General features: G+C 36.2%; 1 protein-coding gene across 1 annotated transcript in view; it reads left to right on the plus strand.

Moving 5' to 3' along the window:
• Positions 1-4636: 4636 nt before the first annotated feature.
• Positions 4637-20362, plus strand: part of KYNU (kynureninase) — a gene marked incomplete at its 3' end in the record, with an annotated part of 113562 nt that continues 97836 nt past the window's right edge. Inside the window, exon 1 of the mRNA XM_083348754.1 lies at positions 4637-4880. Coding sequence (XP_083204880.1) covers positions 4697-4880 — 184 coding nt within the window. The 5' untranslated portion in view covers positions 4637-4696. The remainder of the gene's footprint in view (positions 4881-20362) is intronic.

Genomic DNA, 20362 nt, shown 5'->3' on the forward strand with positions numbered 1-20362 from the left:
TGATTGATTCAGTTTGTTCTAGTTATGACCTTAAGATCTTCTTCTTTTATTTATTTATTTTATTTTTATTACATTTATATCCCGCCCTTCTCCGAAGACTCAGGGCGGCTTACAAGCTTAGCAGTAGCCTTCATTCTATGTATATGCCTGCTTATTAGGGCTTTCACACACACCCCAAGCGGCATTATTACAAAGTCAGCTTAATTGCCCCCAACAATCTGGGTCCTCATTTGACCTACCTCGGAAGGATGGAAGGCTGAGTCAACCTTGAGCCTGGTGGGATGCGAACCTGCACTAATTGCAGGCAGCTGGTGTTGCTTAAGGAGGCATTAGCCCACTGCTCCACCAAGGCTCTTTTTTGTTTATGTCAGCATAATTACTTGTCAGCAAATAAATTTTATTGACATATATTATATGGCTAATTTTACTGAACTGATATTAATTCTGGTTGTCCACATTTGTTTACTTGTTTAGACTTTTTTGGGGGGGGGCTGCCAATCTAAGAAACTGATGGTGAACACCATAAAAATTGAGACGCTCATTAAAAGAAAAAAGTCAACTAAAACTACTTTGAGATTCAATAAAAAAAATATGAAACCATTAGATAAATCTATTGCAGACCATCCATCCCATCTCCATTGCTTAGGAAAATCCAGGTTTTCATGGTTTTGCTAAAGGCCAATAATTTTGCTGGTGGCTAAGAAAAATAACTGCAACTAGGCTTGCCCACAGCATTTGACATTCTTGATCATAAAAGTCATTTATTGTCTGAGTTAATTAGCCAAATCTGTGATAAGATTTCTCATTGGTTTTAATCTGTATTTCTTACTACATGTTTTTAATGAAGTGGAAGGCTTTCTCAGTTCTTTCAGTTACAAGTTGTTCTTGATTTACAACAGTTCATTTAGTGACCATTCAAAGTTACAACCACACTGAAAGAAAGTGACTGATGATCATTTTTCACACAACTGCTGTAACATCCCCTTGGTCCCGTGATCAAAATTCAGATATTTGGCAACTGACTCATATTTATGACGGTTGCAGTGTCCTGGGGTCATGTGAGCCCCTTCTGCAACCTTTTGACAAGCAAAGTTGATGGGGGAGCCAGATTCACTTAACAACCATGTTACTAACTTTAACAACTTCAGTGATTCACTTAACAACCGTGGCAAGAAAAGTCACAAAATGATGCAAAATTCACTTAACAAATGTTTCGCTTAGCAAGAGAAACGTTGGGCTCAATTATGATCATAAATTGAGGACTACCTGTATTAGATGGATTATTTGTTTGTTTAGTTTTTATGCCATTCATCTCCCCTACAAAATGACTCTGGGCAGCTTCTGTTACTGTTTCTCAGAGTCTGATATTAAGTCTATTGTATATTTGTACACCTTGTTGAGGTTTTTTTATTTCGTTTTTTCAGATCTATGTTGATATTCAGGTTTATTTTGCCATTGCCTTGGATGAAGCAGCAGAGCCTTCACACTTCTAAATAGCAAACTTGGAATTCTACTTTATTGAGTTCAAAGCTGAGAGCTGATTCATGTTTCTACCTTTCTCTCTTTTCCCTTCCTTTATGTCTTTTCCCTTCAGCACTATCAGTTGCAAGTATTTTGTGTGGTATGTAATTTTGCAGTTTGTACTTATGATAAACTTACTTTAAAACTTTTGATCAATAAAGAATTTCTTTTGTCTTTTAAATACTTGAGTATCTGTTCATCTCTAAATTTGGAAATAGCTAAGCAGTTAGTTCTCACCTTGGTGATGTCCCACCTAGATGCTGCAGGCTGAGTTGAGCATGGCTTCCTAATTTTCCTCTCTTTCTCCTGCTCTATGCTCAAATGTTGCAGTTCTAGATCTCTTCTAGCTTATCCCTATCTCTCTCTTTGTTTTTGTCAGTCCCTTGGTGGGAGCTTTCGGTAATTAATCAGTTTAAATTACTGGTAATATAAGAACATTCAATTATTAGAATAACTTGATTACAGTTTATGTTCCTGTATACATAGCTTGATAATGTAACCATGGTCTGTTAGATTCTCTGGAATCAAATGTGTTTATGTCTGGAGGTTCTTATAAAGCTTTTTGCGGAACCATTCTTGACCCAGAGAAATGTTTTCTCTCATTATTCACCACTGATGTGTACTTAAATGATGTTAATATTAGGAAATGTTTCTATTAGTTATTATCCTGTACTAAGAAATTATCATGCTGATTTGTTGTAGTATTGTTTTTTTTCTGACACACATTTTTTATTTACCAGTACTGCATGGACACATTCTAAATTAATCTTCATCTCTTCCTCTTTTTCTGACATTCCCAATTCTCACTTTCCTCAACTTTTCTCTGCTTTTTCCCAAGGGAGAAAGGATAATTGTTGAAGCATGGCTGTGGGGATGGATGCTCAGTTTGATGGTGCCATTTGTTTGGAAACATTTTTCTCAGCACACCACTAAGTTTAGAAAATGCTTAACTTAGTAAAAAATGGGTCCTATTATCCTTGGTGTTGGAAAGCTTTTAGCAATTCATATATGTAAGCCATAAGTTATCATTGTTGTAATTAATACTCTATGATTTGCATGCTGAACTTAAAAGAAATGAATTCTTTCATAAGGTTTATGGTAAATGTCAATGGCAATCAACTACAACCACAAATAAAACACGGATTAGCTGATTACTAGTTCATTACTTGTATTTACTTTTTACAATCCCCCGAAAGCCATTATGTTGTCACCTTTTATCAAGCATTTTGGCAATGTCTATCATAGTCACTATAGTTAATAGTAGATTTTCAGATTAATATGTAGATTTTGTTTGACTTTTGTTATGAGTAGAAAGCCTGAGAGCTAAAGTCCTGAATATGCTATGAAGGCATAATATTTTGCTCCATTTAAAATCCTCCAGTTGCCAGAATTCTGCTAAAAGGGCAAAGTGAATCAAAAGATTAGAGAGGTGGAGAAGAAATGCAGAAAGTCTTATCAATGAAGCTAAATGTTGAAACAATAAATACTTTGCTGGAAGTACAATTGGTAACTGCAATACTTGCACCCAAGAAGCATTAAGTATATACCTTAAACACAACATTACTGCTACTTTTTGCAGCAAGCTGCTATTTTCAATCATAGATTAGCAAGTACAGTAGTTAGCAAATGTTAGCTTAATGTAGGATTTGGTTCTGGTTTTGGACCAAGCTGAACAAATTTGGAAGACAAACAGTGCAGTGCACAGGGCCAGGGAGACAGAATGGATAGAGGCATAACCCTGAAGATGGTTTCATACATGTTTTTCCATCCTGGAGGAGAAATGTCATAAACTACTAGTTAGGTTGTTGTCCTCTTGTTTTGTTTGATTTTATATTTTTTTTATTAAAGTTTATGTTAACATGACATACAAACAGAAATAAAGATAATAGGAAAATGGGGGAAAGAAAGGAAAGAAATGTGAGTTAGAGGGGAATAAAGAAATAAAAAGCAGGGATTTCCAACTTTTTTTTAATGTAGTTGCAACCTCAACATTTTTACTTCAGTAATAAGGTAAAAGTATAAAATAAAACTGAGGTTGCAGCTACACTACAAGTAGTCCTTGTCTAACAACCCAAAATTTCTGTTGCTAAGTGAAACATTAAGTTAAGTGAGTTTTGCCCCATTTTACAACCTTTTTTTGCCACAGTTGTTTAGTAAATCACTGCAGTTGTTAAGTTAGTAGCACGGTTGTTAAGTAAACCTCGTTTCCCCATTGACTTTGCTTGTCAGAAGGTTGCAAAAGGTGATCACATGACCCCGGACAGTGCAACCATCATAAATGTGAGTGAATTGCCAAGCATCTTAATTTTGACCATATAACCATGGGATACCACAACAGTCATAAGCGTGAAAAATGGTCATGTCACTATTTTCAGGGTCATTGTAATTATCAATGGTCACTAAATGAACTGTTGTAAGTCAAGGACTACTTCTAATTACCTATACTAGCCATTTCTACAACAACACTAATCAGCAAAACCCATAGTCAAAGTTTCATTCCCCCCCCCCCCCCCCCCCGTTTTGAACACAAAGTCTGGAAGTGGAAAGTCCTTCTCTTGGTTTGGGAAGGAACATCGATGCCTCATAAGGTCTGTGAAGTGCCTGATCGGGAAAAAAAATGAAGCTTTTTCTTAAGAGTCCTTTATGGAAGTCTGAGATTGCCCATCTTTAAGTTATTCCTTCCAATCTATATGTTTCTATATTCTTAGTTTCTGTAAATTAAGATGCCAAGGATCGTAAAGGCGTCTTGGGCTTGAAAAACGTCAGTTTAAATGTGGTGATACACCTGCTATTTTCAGGAGCACAGATTGTAGGAGCAGTCATGCTGCCGGCAGCTTTCCGAATCTGCAAGTGTGAATGACACTATAGAATTTGTTACTGCTGTTGAAGCAGTGGTAGAACAGAGAAGTTGCTGATAGAGCTTTATGGGGGAAAGATTATATTTAAAGCTAATAGCTTCGGGGCTACAGCAGTCTGCTGCCTTGAAAAATGCTGGAATTGAGAATTTCTCACTTTTCTCTCACACTGCCAAGCATTTCATTTTTGAAAAGCTTGTAGTTGGCTGCTCATACATAACTACAATCTTCACATCAGACGCTAACCCATATGCACGGCATAGTCCCTAAATGGAGATTTCTTTCTCTCTCCCTTTCTCTCTCCATCTTTAGAATGAGAAATGTGTTCCTTGAAAATGGATCTGCCTTCTCATGTCTCACCAGCAAGCGTTATAGAAACAATTGCTTTCCAACTAGAGTGCAGTCCGGTAGATAAGAAAGTCGCTCTGCACTTAGATGAAGAAGATGAGCTAAAACACCTTCGCGAATGTTTCCACATTCCCAAAGTGACGGATCTGCCTCCAAGTAAGAAGTGCAATTATACTAAGGTGGCTTTGCTGGTGTTTTTCATTTTTTGTGGTTTTTTTTTTGCATGCCTCTGTTGTAAATTGCGGGAATCGTTGCCGCTTAACAGAGCAATGAAGCGCTGGCAGCCACCTCTCTGAACCCAGCGTGTTTCTTGCATTGCTAAATCAAGGCCTCAAGTTGAATACTCCATGTTCTCACTCCTCTGCTGAACAAAACGAATGAATACAATGCAGCCCTCATGTAGTGCTTATGCTGTCACTCAGCCTCCCTGAACAATATAGTGCCTGATTGAAAATTGTAGGCAAGAGCATATCTTAATAGGTTTTTGCTGCTTGCATTTAGTACTTATTGCACAAAAGAAAAGAAAAAAAGCCTCAAGCCTACAGGCTTTGCTTTGTTGTTGTTGTTGTTAATTGTTAGAATCCATCAAATCTTCCATATAAATGCCTGGAATGAGAGCAGTCTAAGAGGAATAATTATGCTAGGATAGTTGGCCTTAATGGTTAATTAAATAATTGTACAGATTGATTAATTAAAACAATGTTCTTGATTAATTTTATAAGATCCCCATGGTACTTAACTGTGTTAGAAGTCTACATTCCAAGTACACATATATTGTACAGCTTCTTTCTGTTGTCCGGCTGAAAATGTTTCTTTTAATATGTTTGCTGTAACTGTGGTACATATCTAAAATTCAGGAGTAATTGTATTAAAGTGCAAAGAGAGAGAAAATGTTAAATTGTGGGCTGTGGACCGCATTGCCAAGATGGACGATGCAGGACAACAGGGTTCAGCATAACATTCTTTACTGATGAAGCACAGACTTGGCAAACAAAGGGGCAACTGCCCCTCTTATATACCTAGCCAGGTATACTTGGAACCAATCCCATTGTCCGGATTTCCCGCCAAGGACTGCCCTTCCAATCCTGACAGGGCACCCTGCCACCTGGTGGTGTCAGTGGCTATCTCTGTGTAACATCCCCTATATACATATATACATAACAGAAAATATATTGATTAGTAAAATACATGATTAAAATCAATACAACCAATAAGAATAAAATTTCTTAAATCCGGTGACAGGCCTATTTGTTACTCTTAGGAATTAAACCTTAGTAATGGCTTCAATTCCATTCATTTGAAAAAAAATATCTGGTATGGAGGTGCGGGAGAATCAGGCAAAGAGGATTCTCAAATAGAGTCCACGTGTCTTAACATTGCCAAGGTTGAAAAACACCGCTCTCAACCAATCCGAGGCCAAGAAAATGAACCACCTCTCATCATTATTCAGTAATTGGAAAAATATCATTCCATTATTTGAGAATTCAGGGATACATCTGAATAGATTCTGAGTAGGGGTAGGAAGATTATCATTACATGGATTTATATTATAATATATAATATAATATATTATATTTTAAACATAGTAAATGTTTTTCATATATTATTTCATTCCATCACTTTGTGATTTATGCTTTTTTAAGAAAAAAAAAGTTTTGCAAAATTTACATTTGCTACCATTCACAACCTTTTTCATCATATGCAAAGTATTGTGAAGAACACTTCCTAAATTATACTTCAACCATGTTAAGACACGTGGACTTCAACTCCCAAGGCTGCTGGCTGGGGGATTTGGGTTTGGATTTTATTGTTGTTTTAAATGTATTTTAATCTATTGTTAACTTGGGCATCTTGTTTAATTCCTTTTTAATTTTTGTATTTTGTATTTTTATATGTTTGCCCTGTTCACCGGCCTGAGTCCTTCGGGAGAAGGGCGGTATATAAATAAAATTATTTATTTATTTATTTATTTATTTATTTATTTATTTATTTATTTATTCATTCATTCATTCATTCATTCATTCATTCATTCTCTATTTTTTCTTTTTCTATGATTTGTACTTCTGTTCTCTTCTCTAAAGTAGAATTGGGAAATGAGGACTTCATTGTTAAAATGAGTAGCACCATAGCTGACAAATCTAGCTAAACAGGACAGACATCAATATGAGAGATCACCAGTAAATTGAAAGGATTGTAAGACAGAGTGAGAATTTTTTTTAAAAAATCCCCAAAGAAGGCAATACCAAGCCATTTCTATATTATTCTTATGTTTTTAAACTGATTAAAATGAGGCCATCATTTAAAGAAACCAATAGACTGTTGCTATTAATCCAAAAGAAATTAAACAATTTGGCTGACTGGACATCTCATATGGTTTTGTGTTGGTTCACTTTTTGGCATTTAACTAAATCCCAGTCTAAGGTTCCCAGTCATTGATTAGCTTTATGAAGCTGAAATGATTATAGGAAAGGATGATGAATATTAATGAAAGATAAAGATAATAGATGCATTATCCATAGAACTAATGTATAAGGATTATAAAGGAATAGTAAATTTATTTAAGATAGGAAAGAGGGGAGTGAACTTTGTAGGCTTCCAGTGGTATAAACTGGTTACCTAATGTGACTATTAAAATTGCAAAACAATTTATCTTATTATTTTCTTCCAAGATTCCATGTCATGAAAAATAATTTGGAATTTAGACTGAATCAACATACACATTATTATTCATTCTACAAAGGGACTGGTGTTTCCCATATATACAATATACAGGTAAAACTCGAAAAATTAGAATATCGTGCAAAAGTTCATTTATTTCAGTAATGCAACTTAAAAGGGGAAACTAATATATGAGATAGACTCATTACATGAAAAGCAAGATAGTTCAAGCCGTGATTTGTCATAATTGTGATGACTATGGCTTACAGCTCATGAAAACCCCAAATCCACAATCTCAGAAAATTAGAATATTACATGCAATCAATAAAACAAGGAGTGTACATAGAACAATATCGGACCTCTGTAAAGTATAAGCATGCATATGTACTCAGTACTTGGTATGGGCCCCTTTTGCAGCAATTACTGCCTCAATGCTGCGTGGTATGGAAGCTATCAGTCTGTGGCACTGCTGAGGTGTTATGGAAGACCAGGATGCTTCAATAGCGGCCTTCAGCTCTTCTGCATTGTTCGGTCTCATGTCTCTCATCTTTCTCTTGGCAATGCCCCATAGATTCTCTACGGGGTTCAGGTCAGGCGAGTTTGCTGGCCAATCAAGCACAGTAATCCCACGGTCATTCAACCAGGTTTTGGTGCTTTTGGCAGTGTGGGCAGGTGCCATGTCCTGCTGGAAAATGAAGTCAGCATCCCCATAAAGCTCATCTGCGGAAGGAAGCATGAAGTACTCCAAAATCTCCTGGTAGACGGCTGCGTTGACCCTGGACTTAATGAAGCACAGTGGACCAACACCAGCAGATGACATGGCTCCCCAAATCAACACAGACTCTGGAAACTTTACACTGGACTTCAAGCATCTTGCAGTGTGTGCCTCTCCATTCTTCCTCCAGACTCTGGGACCTTGGTTTCCAAATGAGATGCAAAAGTTGCTCTCATCAGAAAAGAGGACTTTGGACCACTGAGCAACAGACCAGGTCTGTTTTTCTTTAGCTCAGGTAAGACGCCTCTGACATTGTTTGTTGTTCAGGAGCGGCTTGACAAGAGGAATATGACATTTGAAGCCCACGTCCAGGATCCGTCTGTGAGCGGTAGCTCTTGATGCACTGACTCCAGCCTCAGTCCACTCCTTGTGAAAGTCGCCAACACTTTTGAATGGCCTTTTCCTGACAATCCTCTCCAGGCTGCGGTCATCCCTGCTGCTTGTGCACCTTTTTCTTCCACACTTTTCCCTTCCACATAACTTTCTATTAATGTGCTTTGATACAGCACTTTGGGAACATCCAACTTCTTTTTCAATTAGCTTTTGAGGCTTTCCCTCCTTATGGAGGGTGTCAATGATGGTTTTCTGTACAACTGTCAGGTCAGCAGTCTTCCCCATGCTTGTGATTCCTACTGAACCAGACTTAGAGACCATTTAAAGGCTCAGGAACCCTTTGCAGGTGTTATGGCTTAATTAGCTGATTAGAGTGGGACACTTTGAGCCTAGAATATTGCACCTTTTCACAATATTCTAATTTTCTGAGATTGTGGATTTGGGGTTTTCATGAGCTGTAAGCCATAATCATCACAATTATGACAAATCACAGCTTGAACTATCTTGTTTTGCATGTAATGAGTCTATTTCATATATTAGTTTCCCCTTTTAAGTTGCATTACTGAAATAAATGAACTTTTGCACGATATTCTAATTTTTCGAGTTTCACCTGTCTTATGTTGATTTCTTTCTCAAGACCCCTCCCGTCCCAAATGTATTTGTAGCAAAAGAAGGGATTAAAGTAGAGAGCAAATCATATTTGTTCCAACTTCAGCTTTTGACAAGTAATAGCCAAGTTAAATCTTGGCGGAAATAAATTCCAGAAAAGTCTCTTTTTTATCTGGAAGTAAAGATACAATCCTCCCATAGATTAAGTGCCTAGGGAGATGGCTTTATTTTGTTTAATGGCTGGGTAAGGCTGACTTAGATGAGGCAGAAGGACTGCCTACAATGAAACATATTTTTTAAACTGGGTTGGGGAAGAGATTGAGACCTCTAGTTCCAATTGATGCTTCCAAAGCTTGCAATCACTATTGTATGCATCCATTGGCTTGTATCTGTGGCCCTTGTTATTCATAAGAGTCCAACAACAAGATAAAACTGGATTACAACCCAAGTCTCAAGTTAATAAAAACTGGGAAACTGGTTCCAGAGACAATAGTCATCCTCTAATTCCCACATCTTCCCTGTACCTCCAATACAGTTATTTGCACAGTGTACATGTTTTTACTCCTCTTCTTTACTTGGTCATGAGAGATGTCACTGGATCAACCCAGTCATAAGGTTCCATTGAGATTCTTATGGCAACTGGACTTTCATTTTGGAGCAACTTGCTGCATTGATGGAGTCACGTCTTTTTCATATGTGACTCATGTTGGCTTCTTTGCTCTATGTACTGTTTCGTTGTCTTAGCAAATTCAATGGAAGGACTTCTTGATTGCTCTAATAGTCATTAGTGCTGCCTGAAGATGACCCATAGGCTTCGGGCCTGGTTAGCAATATCTTAAACAAACTACGAGAATGTCAATTTGGTGACGTGTCATGGTATCATTCTGCATCCAGATTATACAATAATGAGTCCTAACCCTTTATAATGTATGAATTCTATAATTTATTTAATCATCTGCAATGATTTTATCTGTGTTCCCTTCTTCAGGATAAAAAAAATGAAAAAAGCCAATGGTATTACAAAAGTGAGAGTCTAATAGCCTTTTTGAAATATTTGCTACTCATACCTAGGATTTCAAGGGTTTGTGGGGCAGGTGCATTTACACAAGCTGTACTGTCACTGCACCAACCACAGGAGGATTTGCATGTCAGTTTGGAAGATGCAAAATGGAAGTTGAAAGGAATTTATTTAACAGCCCAATTCATGATGGGAAACAGTTGTTTAAACTCAGTTATAAGCTCTTCTTTGAATTGTTCCTGTGAACAGTTGAAAGAGGTAGAAACATTATGAGCATGATATTACCCATAATAAGGTCATGGTATGTTCTCTATCATTCTGGAGTTATGAACACAAAATAATGATTTTAAGTTATAAAAATACAGATCCAACATTATATTAGGGGCAGGGGAACTTCACAAGGGCAAGAATAGTTTGATGGTGGAACCAGGTATTCATGCAGGTGGTGGTTCCTGCTTCAGTGGGTCAGTAATTAAGCATCTGTTGAAGAAACTATTCAGAATTATCTCAATGGCCAGGATAATGAATTCAGTGTCTGCTCCCTACACAATGATTTCATGCTAACCAGAACTGAGTTTAAGCTCTTGTCTTGATTATGGTTGATGCTGACAGCAGTATATCTGTGTGCATGTTCACCCGAATTCTTTTACAACCAAAGATCTTGAACTGCATGATTGGTATCAGTGCAGTTCAAGGCTTAATGACGTCATGTGAGTGTAGTGGAAAGCACCCTAGGTACTTGACAGTTAAATCCTGGACAGATTGTAGCTTCCAAGTGGTTTTCAGTGAAGTCATGCATAGTGTGGAGTTTGGAGATGTTCAAATGGAAGATTGTAGGACGTGTGTTACAGTGAGAAGAGCACTCCAGTCTAGATAGGGATGCAGTTAATTTGCAAGATGGAGTTCTACAAAGACTGTCCTGGCCATTGCTGCCAAGTCCTCATTGAGCAGCTGCTGAGAGCCTTTGTATCAGTTGTACTTAGGGTTAGGGGCTACCTTGTTGTGATTAAGGGCTTCCTTAAACCAAAAGCCACTAGGTTTTAGGATTAAGCCTAACCTGTTCCTCCCTATCCAGACCCTTGAAGCCTTCAGGCATCAGGATAATACCTGTTGAGAGTTGCTTTGTTGGGCCAGGGGTCGGGATACAGAACATACAGTGAGGGAATATTTGATCCCCTGCTGATTTTGTACATTTGCCCACTGACAAAGAAATGATCAGTCTATAATTTTAATGGTAGGTTTATTTTAACAGTGAGAGGCAGAATAACAAAAAAAAAATCCAGAAAAATGCATTTCAAAAAAGTTATAAATTCATTTGAATTTTAATGAGTGAAATAAGTATTTGACCCCTTCGCAAAACTTGACTTAGTGCTTGGTGGCAAAACCCTTGTTGGCAATCACAGAGGTCAGACGTGTCTTGTAGTTGGCCACCAGGTTTCCACATATCTCAGGAAGGACTTTGTCCCACTCCTCTTTGCAGATCCTCTCCAAGTCATTAAGGTTTCGAAGCTGATGTTTGGCAGCTCGAACCTGCAGCTCCCTCCACAGATTTTCTTTTCTTTTTTTGAAATTTTTTTTATTAGTTTTGATGGAGTTAAAAAGGAAGGTAGGGAAATGGGGACTTGGGATTGGGTAGAGGAAAGATTAAGGGTGAGGGTTGGGTTTTCCCCCAATAACATTCAATATTTGGCAAACAGCATGTTATCTGGGTAGATATACATAAATAAAGATAATGAGGCTAACAATAACACTGATAGATTAATAAATTATCAAAAACAATACTAAATTTTCAATGTATGATAACATTCTTACTCAAATAACTTCAAAGTTGCATATCACATTCCTTTCTCTCTAACTCGTTTATCTAACCATTTATAAAATTTATTCCAAGTTCTGTAATAAACTAAATGCTCTTTGTCTTTAATCTCTAAAGTTAATCTATTCATTTCTGCACAATCCAATATTTTCTTAATTAATACTTCTTTAGTCGGTGACTTTTCATTTTTCCAATATTGGGCGTACATAAGTCTCGCTGCTGTCAATACATGTGACATTAAGTATCCGCTCTCCTTATCATAGTTAGGGCCTATCATTCCTAAGAGAAACAATTCTGGTTTAAATTCTGTTTGTTTTTTAATCATCTTCTCTAACCATAAATGTATCTTAAGCCAAAACCTTTTTGCTTTAGGACATGTCCACCAGATATGATAATAACTACCTGGTCATTGCTTACATTTCCAACAAGCATTTGAAGTATTTTTAAACATTTTAGCTAGTCTCACTGGTGTCATGTGCCATCTATAAAACATTTTATACAAATTTTCTTTATATGATACAGCTTTGGTTAATCTAATATTTCTATCCCATAGCTTTTCCCATTCTTCAAGCTCTATAGTATGACCAACATTTTTTGCCTGTATTATCATTGTTTCTTTAACTTGTTCCTCCTCCACCTTTATGTTAAGCAGTAATCTATAGAGTTTTTTAATCAGCTTTTCATCTGTTTTTAACAATGTAAGATCAAGTTCTGTCTGTTCCTTATAGAGCCCCATTGCTTTCACGTCTTTTTCATATCTTGATTGAATTTGTAAGTATGTCCACCATGGTAGGTCAATACCTTGTTGTTGTAAGTCTTGTCTAGATTTCAATCTTCCTTCATTGTCCAGTAAGGCTTTATATGTTACAAGTTTATCATAGTTAATTAAGTTTGGGTAAGCAAAGGCTTTCATTGTTGAGAGCCATTCAGGTATCTTAGTATAATTTTTTTCTTTTATTTTTTCCCATTCTAAAGAGAAGTGCCTTTCTTATAGCATGATTCTGAAAATATCTATGCGCTTTATTCTTTCCATACCACAGAAAGGCATGCCAGCCAATCTGCAGGTCATGCCTCTCTAGGTATAGTAATCTTTTGTCTCTAAGTGTTATCCATTCTTTAATCCACGTTAAAATACCGGCTTGGTAATATAACTTCCAATCTGGAAGTCCAAGTCCTCCCCTTTCTCTTAACGTCCTGCACTTTAATTTGTGCTTTCTTCCCTTGCCAAACAAATTTCAATATTATGGTATTCAGTTCATCAAAAAAGGCTTTTTCTAATTTTACCGGAATGGTTTGAAATAAAAAGAGTATTTTTGGTAAGATATTAATTTTAACTGTAGCTATTCTCCCCAATATTGACAGTTGGAGATTTTTCCACTTTTCTAAGTCCAGTTTTATTTGTTTTAATAATTTTGTATAGTTCTCCCCTTTCACTGTTATACATCTTGCTGTTAAATAAATTCCCAGGTATTTAAATTTTAACTATTTGAAGATCTGTTTTTCTTGCAAGTTGCATTTTCTGTTTTTCTGTTAAGTTCTGTGTCAAAACTTCGGTCTTTTCTCTATTTATTATCAGGCCTGCAACCTCACCATATTGTTCTATTATGGCCAACAGTTTTGTGCTTGTTTCCAGAGGTTCTTCCAGTATAAAGACCAAGTCATCCGTGAATGCCTGCAATTTATATTTTTCACCCTTTATCTCCAGTCCTTTGATCTCAGAGTCTTGTCTAATATTTCTGTTCAATACTTCCAAGGTTAATATGAATAGCAATGGTGATAAAGGACATCCTTGTCTTGTGCCCTTTTTAATATCAAAGTTTTCTATATAGTCTCCATTTACAATTATTCTAGCAGTCTGTTTATCATAAATTGCATAAACTGCATTCATAAAGTTTTCTCCAAAATCCATTTCCAAAAGTTGCTGAAACATAAATTGCCAATTAAGTTATCAAACGCCTTTTGCGCATCAAGAAATATCAAAGCCATCTGTTTGCCTGGATGGGCCTCATAATACTCAAAAACGTCCAAGATTGTTCTTAAATTGTTTTTTATCTGTCTTTTAGGCAGAAAGCCGTTTTGATCTGTGTATATAAATTCAATCAAAAATTTCTTAATTCTTTCTGCCATTATCGAAGCAAAAATTTTATAGTCTACATTTAGCAATGAAATTGGTCTATAATTTTTATATGTATCAAATCTGCATCTTCTTTGGGAATTAAAGTGATATTAGCTTCAGTCCATGTCTTTGGTATTTTAGTTTTCAGAAGAGTTTCATTACAAAGTTCTTTCAAGATCGGAGTAAGCACGTCTTGTAACGCAGTGTAGTATTCTGCAGGCAGTCCGTCTGGTCCCGGAGTCTTGTCCTTTTTTTTTTTTTTGCCTTTTTATAGCTTGTGTAGTCTCCATCATTGTGATTGGTTCGTTCAATATATTTCAGATAGTCTGAGGAATTTTCGATAGATTTGCTTTTATTAAATACTGCTCTACTGTATTTTTTCCTTAGAAATTTCTCTTGCTTTATAAAGTGTCTCATAATATTCTTTTACAATTTTTCTCATTGCATTATTTTGAAACTGTATTTCTCCTTTTGTATCTTGGAGTTTCTTTATTATTTTCTTTTCTTTTTCTCAATCTATATGCTAGCCATCTTCCCGGCTTGTTAGCATTTTCAAAAGAGTTCTCTTTGACCCGTTTGATCTGTTGAGCCATTAATTCCATCTCAGCTAAATTTAATTTGTGCTTTATTATTTCCATTTGTTTCTTGAGTATTACTTTATCTGGATCTATTTGTAATTCTAATTCTAGTTTTCTAAGTTCGTCCCTCAATTTTAATTGTATTCGTTTCTTTTCTTTGTTCTTCTTAGCAATATAAGTTATGGTCAGGCCTCTAAAATATGCTTTGGCAGTGTCCCAAACATTTTGAAGTGATGTTTCTTCCTTCTTGTTTATTTTAAAGAAAAATTCCATTTCCTTTATTGCTAATTGTAGGAATTCTTTGTCTTTCAATATCGATTTGTTTAGAGACCATCTAGGTTTCTTAATTCCTTTCCAGATCACCTTTATTGGATTGTGGTCTGCCCAATCATTGGTTTCAATTTCCACCTCTTTAATCATCAGTTTCAAGTCCAACGAAATCCATATCACGTCAATTCTTGACCATGATTGTGTCTATTTGAGTAAAATGTATATTGTAGTTTCTCTGGGTTTTTCTCTCGCCATATATCTAAAATACTAAATTCTTCTATCATTTTTGAAAATGCTTTAGGTAGTAAATTTCCTCCTTTCCATCCTTGTTTAGCACTTTTATAGTCCAAAGTTCCATCCACTATTGCATTAAAGTCTCCCATTATGCAAATTTTTGGTAATTTGAGTCTAATATTTTCTTAGATAGTTCAAGATAAAATTGTTCTTGTTTGTCATCAGGTGCATATATTCCAATCATTAATTAATATCTGCTTTTGGTCCATCATAATTTCAACCATTAAAATTCTCCCCTCATTATCTGCATAAATTTGTTTAGGCATCATCTTTTTAATTTTAATTTAATTTTAATTTTAATACCATTTATATCCCGCCCTTCTCCGAAGACTCAGGGCGGCTTACAAGCTTAGCAGTAGCCTTCATTCTATGTATATGCCTGCTTATTAGGGCTTTCACACCCCCCCCAAGCGGCATTATTACAAAGTCAGCTTAATTGCCCCCAACAATTTGGGTCCTCATTTTACCTACCTTGGAAGGATGGAAGGCTGAGTCAACCTTGAGCCTGGTGGGATGCGAACCTGCACTAATTGCAGGCAGCTGGTGTTACTTAAGGAGGCATTAGCCCACTGCTCCACCAAGGCTTCTTTGATATAAAAAGCTACTCCTCTTTTCTTTTGAGATGACGCTGTAAAGTAAAGTTTGCCGATTTTTGGTTGTTCTAAAATTTTGATAGGTTGCCTCTTAATATGGGTTTCTTGAAGACAAATTATATCCATTTTTAATTTTTGTAAACGTGTAAAAACTTTCTTCCTTTTGGAGGGGGAGTTTAAGCCATTGATATTTATTGATAAAATCCCAATTTCCTCCATCTTTTTCAATTATATCTGGGTCTTAATTTTCTAGTCGATCTTATCTGTCTCTGATCTCTTGGTCTTGCACCCTCTTCTGGATAAGAGTGTGTAGTTTTAGTTTCTTCGGTTTCTTCTCTTACTCTTTGATCGGTCTCACTTTCCACTTGCGCTTCGTCTTGTTTCTTGGGTTCCGAGTCATCTCTCTCCAGAAAGGCTCTGTGGCTATCAAAGAACTCCAATGCTTTAAGTGGTGTATACAGTCTGTATCTTTTCGTATCCCAGTAGATTAAAGTCCCTTCTGGAATCAACCATCTGAATTTCACTCCTTTTTCAACAAGTTTCTTAGTTAAAAAGTGGTAGTCTCTTCGAGCCTCTCTTATCCTTCTAGGGATTTGCTTGAGAACCACAATTTCTTTTTCTTTGTATTTCAGCGGTTCATCTCTTACTTTTCTCAGGATTTCATCTCTTGTAGCTCTTTTTAAAAATCTGACATGCACTTCTCTGGGCACCTTATTTCTTTTAGCATAGTTGGAGTTAACACGATATATCTGGTCTATTTCCCCTGCCATTTGTCACTTCCCAAATCCGAGTACGTCTGCCAGCAACTCTGTCATCAGTTCTAAAGGATCCTCTTCCTTATCTTCCTGTATATTTTGAAATCTTAAAAAGTATGACGCTTGCTCCATTTCTATAACAGCCAAAGAGTCTTCCAGTTCTCCATTAATTTACACCAGTTTTTGGTTTTCATCTTTCAGGTCCTCCAGTTTCTGGTCCTCCTCCGTTGACTTGTGTTTCTACAATCGTCTTTTTAAATTCTTCCATTCAGTTCTAACAGCACAGAAAAAAGGGACTTATGACTGTTTTTCACCCTTAAGATCGTTGTAGTATCCCCATGGTCACGTGATCCAAATTTGGGTGTTTTCACAACTGGCATGTAATTATGACAGTTGCAATGTCCTGGGGTCACGTGACTGCTATTTATAACCTTCTCAACCAGCTTTCGACATGCAAAGGTCAATGGAGAAAGTGAGATTCATTTAACAACCACACAATTCACTTAAGTGCAGTGAGTGGCTTAACAACTATGGCAAAAACTAATGGGCACAACTCAACAACTGTCTTGCTTAGCAACAGAAATTTGGGGGTCCTTTGTAACTGTGAATTGAGGACTACCTGTAGATATATTTCTGTTTATATTCTTTCTGAAAATTGAGCAAGTTGGTCTTCAATTGCCTAAAAAAATATACCGGTATCTGAAGTTTGGATTTTGACTTAAATCTACAACGCAGGTTCTCCTACCCATGAATCTTTTTAAAATATTTAGGAAAAAAATTAAGCTGGTTAATTTAAGAGACTTGTGGTCTGTGACAGTGACTGATGCACTCTGATGTCTTCTAAGCATCTTTGTTGCAGAGGTACAGAAGACAGAAATTAATTAAAAATGAATGGAATGGGAAACAACATAGATTATGGTGATCGTTCGGTTAAAAATTAGTCATGTTTCTAAGAAAAGGGCAATAAGTAGTATTATATGAAGAGATACTGTTCCAAGTTGGATCTGTCAATTTTTTTTACTCAAGAGTAAGAAAGGAGAAATACATGCTTGGTATTTTATACTGTATATGTTTTAATACTCACCTGGTATTTTATGCCAGCTTTTAACTCACTATCTGCTTTAATGCTTGGCTGAGATTTACAGAGTCCTGATGAAATTTATTGTTCTGAATCTCAAATAAAATATTTGCTACTTATAATCTCTATAGACTTCATCATTATCCTTTAAAATAACAAAGGACTGTGGACATAACCAATTTAGAAGTGTGAATAATATTTACCTCTCTATGATTCTTCATTTTTATAAGGATGCTGATTTAAAAAAAAAACACAAGACAAAGCTATTATTATAGATTAGATTGAAATGTTTGTGTTTTCTAAAAGTCTTTAAAGCTTTAATTAAGAACTTAGTTGTCTTTTATATGTGGCAAATGCATTAGCGGTTGAGTTAAAAGCAGTATCACAAAAACTTACCTTGAAATGCTTTGCAATTATTTAATCTGTTTTCCCACAGCCCTAAAATGAAATTGCTTTAGTATTCTGTTGTATTTATATAATAAGGTTTTTATGTAAATTTTAATAGACTTTTTTTCAAGCTGTCTACTTCTACACATTCAGGTTTAAGCTATCAGTGGCTGATACATGTGAAAACATGCACTTGCAATAAATGGAGCATTGTCCCTCATGACCCTGATATAGGAAATAGTAGGGTAGGGAATGAAATGAGATGAAACAGGCTAATCACCTCTTCTCACGTTTAATTAAAGGACATGACGCTATGGCTTCAGGCGTTCCTTCCCATAGTAGAATGGAGTCAGCTAGCAATTGCATTTCTCCTTCCTCGCAGCTTCTCAACTAATTTATTCCTGAAAAACATTCTTGAATAAATTTGAAAGGGGCATACAAAGAGAATGTGAGAGTTAAAGACTTGTGTGAATGAAAGTCTGCTTATCTAACTTGGGATTCCAACACATATTTTATGCCCTCAAAGTTTTTTTGTCTCCTATTGAGTGAAAATTCTTTACAGCCTATCACCTTAGTGATACAATATCATGGCAAGATGAATAGATAGATAGATAGATAGATAGATAGATAGATAGATAGATAGATAGATAGATAGATAGATAGATAGATATAGATATAGATATATATTTCATTTTAATATATTTTATGTGCAGAGTCCTAATAACTTCTAGTAGTCCTCAAAAGTTGTACAAATGTATTACATTTATGGAAGACTAAATTTATATCCCTCTTTTATTATTTTTATAAACAATGCAAGGTGGCAAATATAATGTATCTAATACTCCTTCGTCCTCCTATTTCCCCCACAACAGCAATCTTATGAGGGGAATTGGGCTGAGAGAGAGTGACTGGCCCAAAGTCACCCAGCAGGCTTTCATTGCTAAAGTGAGATTTGAACTCACGGTCTCCCAGTTTCTAGCCTGATGCCTTAACCTAGGCGTTTTCAAACTTCAAGTCCACAAGTCACAAAAGGGCCAAGTTTGAAGACCCCAGCCTTAATCACTAGACTACAGGTCGGCAACCCATGGCTCTGGAGCTATATGCGGCTCTTTTAGCATTCTCCTGTGGCTCCCAATTGTCCTCCGCCATTTGCAGAGAGAGAGACAGAGACAGAGAGAGGCAGTTGTGCTTCCCTTCTCTCTCTCTCTCTCTCTCTCTCTCTGTGTGTGTGTGTGTGTGTGTGTGTGTGTGAAAAAAGAGAATGGCCTCACGCTGTTCTCCGACAAGCTGACAAACTTATTGGGCAGGGCTCCTGCAGGAAACAGCAGAAAGCAGCATCTCTCTCTCTCTCTCAGCCTTTATTTCTTTTTAATTAAACTCTTCAATCAAGCTTCCCCCGTGCGAGTGTACGCGAGAGAGAGTGTTTTGCGGCTCCCAGTTTTTTCTTTTCTCTGGGAAATGGGTCCAAGTGGCTCTTTGAGTGTTTAAGTTTGCTGACCCCCTGCACTACACCTAGCTGGATCTCATTTTTTAATTTTCTTATTAGATTATATTTCTGTTTAACATAACCAAAATACATGGCTGTTCATAGCTTTCTTCAGGAGCAAAGACCAGAGCTGACATTTTATTGTGGGTAGGATAGCTGACTTAGTTATCCATATTTTGGGGAGCATGTTTATGGGAAGACACTGTTGACTGAACATGGAGCACCATGTAGCTTTTTTCATATTGTTTTCTATTTTGTAAATGTTGCTGTAGTTGTAATAGATTATATTTTTGATACAATGATATTTGTATGATATTGAATGAAAATTATTAACCTCTTAATGTTTAGATAACAGACTGTTAAGGATAAGAAGAGCATCATGTAACATGTAAGCTATTGATTCCTAAATGATAGCATTCATTCCCTGCACATATATTTTCAAGCATATTTACAATTTACAATTGGGGAAGAAAAAAAAGAAAACTCATTGTTTAGAATTGCCTATCAGTAAATGTATTTTCAAAGCTAATTAAGAGGCTAAAAACTCATCTGATGAATAAAATATATAAAACAACATGAACATAAATTCTGTGTTAATAAATATGTTACTACAGTTTGATATCCACAATATCCGAATCTGTTGACCTTCAGGAAATCCCTTAAAACATGGATGTTCCAGCAGTTTAAGGATCCCACAGAAATACACTAGGGAGCTCATAAGTTGGTTAAACTGTGTGTGGGAGGCTGGTCCATGCTACCACAACATGTCTTATAATAAATTTGATAAATAAATAACATAAATAAAATATTTTTATGGATATTTGGTCACATTCCACTTTATCTGAACCCACTTCTGCTAAAATCATTTAATT

Source organism: Vipera ursinii (genome assembly GCF_947247035.1).
Source record: "Vipera ursinii genome assembly, chromosome: 1".
Taxonomy (NCBI): domain Eukaryota; kingdom Metazoa; phylum Chordata; class Lepidosauria; order Squamata; family Viperidae; genus Vipera; species Vipera ursinii.